Source organism: Crocuta crocuta, unplaced genomic scaffold (assembly GCF_008692635.1).
Source record: "Crocuta crocuta isolate KB4526 unplaced genomic scaffold, BGI_CrCroc_1.0 scaffold30, whole genome shotgun sequence".
Taxonomy (NCBI): domain Eukaryota; kingdom Metazoa; phylum Chordata; class Mammalia; order Carnivora; family Hyaenidae; genus Crocuta; species Crocuta crocuta.
This window is the reverse complement of record NW_027528345.1, coordinates 9,515,622-9,519,195: the sequence shown is the minus strand read 5'-3', so window position 1 is coordinate 9,519,195 and position 3,574 is coordinate 9,515,622. Positions and strand designations below refer to the sequence as shown.

General features: G+C 64.3%; 1 protein-coding gene across 1 annotated transcript; it reads right to left on the bottom strand.

Annotated features, from left to right (window-relative positions):
• Positions 1-547: 547 nt before the first annotated feature.
• Positions 548-3,574, bottom strand: WNT1 (Wnt family member 1). Its single transcript, XM_077753578.1, has 4 exons — positions 3,471-3,574; positions 2,498-2,751; positions 1,535-1,800; positions 548-1,036 (listed from the first exon to the last, which is right to left on the bottom strand). Exons 1-4 carry the CDS (start codon positions 3,572-3,574, stop codon positions 548-550), a joined length of 1,113 nt encoding a protein of 370 aa, XP_077609704.1.

Below are 3,574 nucleotides of genomic sequence, written 5' to 3'. Positions count from 1 at the left end.
GGGTATTTCTGCTGGGTTCCCCAACCTCATTTTCCACATCACCACAGCTGCCTTTTCACCCGAGAACCTCCCGGTTCTGTTGTAGGCGGGGAGGAGAAAGGCCCTGCTGTCCAGGTGTGTGTTCAGCATCTGCACCCTTGGCGGGAGAATGGGAAGGGCATGAGAAGATCTGGCGAAAACGGAGGATAAAGGGGAGGGAGAGAGGCAGGGAGGTCACTGGCGCGGTGGAGGAAGCAGAGCCACACGGTCAGAAGCTGACTCCCAAGGGGAAGGGAACAATCCTTCTCTCACCTCCTGACCAAGCAGGGGGCAGTGCAATAAGGGGTCTCCCGGGAGAGGGAGGGAGGTAGGTCCGGGGCAGGTCCATCAGGATGGCAAGAGGGTTCATGCCGGCCCAGGCAAGTGGTTTCAGGAGTCCCCCGGTAGGAGGAGGTGGGAGAAATGATCGCGCACGTATGAAGAGCGGGGGTTGTCGCTGGAGGGGCTGGGTGCGAACGTATCGGGTGGGCTAGAGGGGAACGCTCCTGGGGCGAGTCCGCGCAGCGTCTCACAGACACTCGTGCAGCACGCGCGTGTGCGTGCAGTTGCGGCAGCTGACGTGGCAGCACCAGTGGAAGGTGCAGTTGCAGCGCTCGGTGACGCGCTGTGTGCGCGTGCGGTGGCCCCGGCCGCAGCAGAGCAGCTCGCAGCCGTCCAGCGCGGGCGAAGAGCTGTTGCAGGCGCGTCCGGCCGTGCCCGCCGTTCCCAGGCGTCCGCTGTATGTGCAGAAATTGGGCGATTTCTCGAAGTAGACCAGGTCGTGGGGGGAGGGCGGCTTGTGCGCCGGGTCTTCGGGCTCCAGGCGCAGCAGCTCCGCCCGCGAGGCGCGGTTGCTGCCGCGGTTGCCGTAGAGGACGCGCGACGCGCCATCGAATCGGTCGCGCAGCACGTCGCCCACGGCGCGCAGCGTGGGCAGCCGCATCCAGCACGTGCGCACCGTGCACGAGCCCGACATCCCGTGGCACTTGCACTCCTGGCGCATCTCAGAGAACACAGTCTGAGGGGAAGGAGGAAGAAAGGATGTCCCAGGGCACCGTCAGAGAGCCAGAGCCACCACCGTCCCAGATACCGCCCCCTCCCGGACCCTGCCGGGACCTCAGCAAAGGCCCAGGTCTAGCCCAGGGGAAGGGAGGCGCGAAACGTCGTGTCGAGATTTGAACCCCAGGCCCAACTGCTCCACGCCGGATAGTGGTCTCGGCCTCCAAGCCTCGTTTTTTGAATCTGTACAATGGAGGGCTGTCGGCAAGACGTTCCACGGGTTCCATGACTTCTAACCTCTTCAGTTCTACCTGCCCTCGGCCACTATCTCTTCCATTTTCTGCCTGCCTTCCAAACCTCCTGCATCCTCGGGACCTCCTCTCCTGGTTCCCTACACTGACGCCTGGTCTTATCACCGATCGTCATTCCCCAGGTTCGAGGTTAGCCCCTGCTCAGGGACTCGGAGATCCCTGCCACGCCACTCCGCTTGCGTGCGGAGCCCCTCAAGCCCGCTCACCGTGCGGCCAGCCTCGTTGTTGTGAAGGTTCATGAGGAAGCGCAGGTCCCGCCCCTTCTCCCCGGAGTCCACAAACTCCCTGCCGAAGAGGCGGCCGAAGTCGATGTTGTCGCTGCAGCCCCCCCAGTGCCAATCGGGGCCCCCCGGGCCGCGCCGCCGATAGTCGCACGTGCAAGACTCGATGGAGCCCTCAGAGCAAGAGCGCGCCACCGAATGGGTAACCCCGGCGGAGGTGATGGCGAAAATAAATGCCGTTTCCCGACAGCCTGTGAGGGAAGGGAGCGGGGATCAGCGAGGGGGTTACCCGGGGTGCTGCCAGCCTCCTCCGTGGAGGGCTTGAGACCCTCGAGGTCCGTGCCCCGACTCCGCCCTTGGAGTCCCGAGATCCAGGCGGCTGGCTGGGTTGGGAAGCTGGTCTCCTAGAGAAAGCACGTGCGTGGGCACGCAGCCCTGTCCACGCTTGTAATCACGCGTTCCTGAGGCTCAGGGCGCATTTGGCTCCGCAGTGGGAGTGGGGCAGCTCCAAAGAGAAAAACTGAAAAGAGGGGAGGGGAGGATCTCTGCCCTTGCCAAGACCTCTCCGTGGCCCAGACTTTCGGCCCCTGTCGGCGATGCAAACCTTGTCGGGCTGGAGGCAAGACACGCGCCAGCGCCTGATCAGCTTCCCAAGCGCCTTCGAGAGGGACCGGGAAAACGGTGGCCAGCCGGCGTCCACGACTCAGGGCTCGCTTTTGCTCGGGCAGTGGCGCAGAAAAGTTAAACTTCGCGCCAGAGGTGCACAGCTTGCAAACGCCTGGTAGAAGAGTCCGGCCCAGAGCTGGCGCTGGGCACGAAGCTCCGGGCGGGTTGATCCTGTAGCCCTGCAGGCGCCCGGGACATCTTCCCCTGCACTCGCCCGCCCCTGCCCTGCGGGTGACCCTGCGTTCCCCTGGTCCCGGAAGTGTCGCTTTCCTGGGTACCCACCTCGGTTGACGATCTTGCCGAAGAGGTGGGGCCCCGAAGCCGTGGGGCAGTTCCAGCGGCGATTGCGGAACTGCCACTTGCACTCTCGCACCGCGCTCTGCAGCCCCCCGCTCACGCTGTGCAGGATCCCCGGGTTCTGGCGGATCAGCCTCCGCTGTTTGCGACTCAGCAGCTGAAGACTGGGCTCGAGCACCAGTTGTAGACTCTTGGAGTCGGTCAGCAGGTTCGTGGAGGAGGCTACGTTCACGATGCCCCTGGTGAGATGCATGGTAGGAGCTCAAGCTCTGGTAGGGGACCTGCTCCCTAAGCGAAAAGGTCGTGTCTACCCTGTCCTCTTCCTGGGGCTATTTGCCTGAGACAGCCGCAGGAGATCAATAATGAGGTAAAGACTCCGCGCTCCCTGGCTAACTAGTTTGAAAGGAAGGGGCATTGGGAGTTTTGTGCAGGGCCGCTAGGGATGCAGGGTCTGGGGACTGGACAGGGGAGGCACGGGAAACCTGAAGACTAGATGTCCACCTTGACTCTGAAAGACGGCTTCCCGGCAGCCTGGGCGAGGAAATCCTTGGCCTGCCCACCCAAGGCGTGAAATGCTCAGGAGTCCCACCCTCGTCTCGCCTCCTTTCTGAGCGCTGGCCTGGCCCTTCGCCTCCGAGGCAGGGAAACCTGCGGTGTGGCTCCCACCGCGAGGCTGGGTTTGGGGCTCAAGGGAGAAGGGCGGTGCTAGATGGGAGTGGGCTCCCTGCCTGGAGTATCGTGGGCCGCCGCCGCGGGCGGACCGTTTACCCCACCTCATCAGAACTAGATTCTCTGGAGCAGCTCCGCTCCAGAGCGCCCCTCGGTGTCTCGGAGGGAAGTCAGTGCGGTGGAGCAGCGAGCCTGTCGGCGGACCGATCCCAGAGCGTGGGAGCTGGCTGGGGCTGGCCCCTGGCTCTGCGCCCCGGGACAAGTGGCGACCCCGCACCAGCTCACTTACCACCATCGGCCACTGCTGTTGGCGGCCAGGGCTGCGGGCAGAGCGGCCAGCGCCAGCAACAGCGTAGCAGAAACCCAGCCGGGCAGCAGCACCCAGTGCCCCAT

What these genes read in the sequence shown, in the direction of transcription:
- WNT1 (XM_077753578.1), bottom strand. Translation starts at nt 3,574, where the DNA reads ATGGGGCACTGGGTGCTGCTGCCCGGCTGGGTTTCTGCTACGCTGTTG. An exon ending in AACAGCAGTGGCCGATGGTG is followed by an intron (nt 2,752 to 3,470) that starts GTAAGTGAGCTG and finishes GCATCTCACCAG; the next exon opens with GGGCATCGTGAACGTAGCCT. An exon ending in ACAACGAGGCTGGCCGCACG is followed by an intron (nt 1,037 to 1,534) that starts GTGAGCGGGCTT and finishes CCTTCCCCTCAG; the next exon opens with ACTGTGTTCTCTGAGATGCG.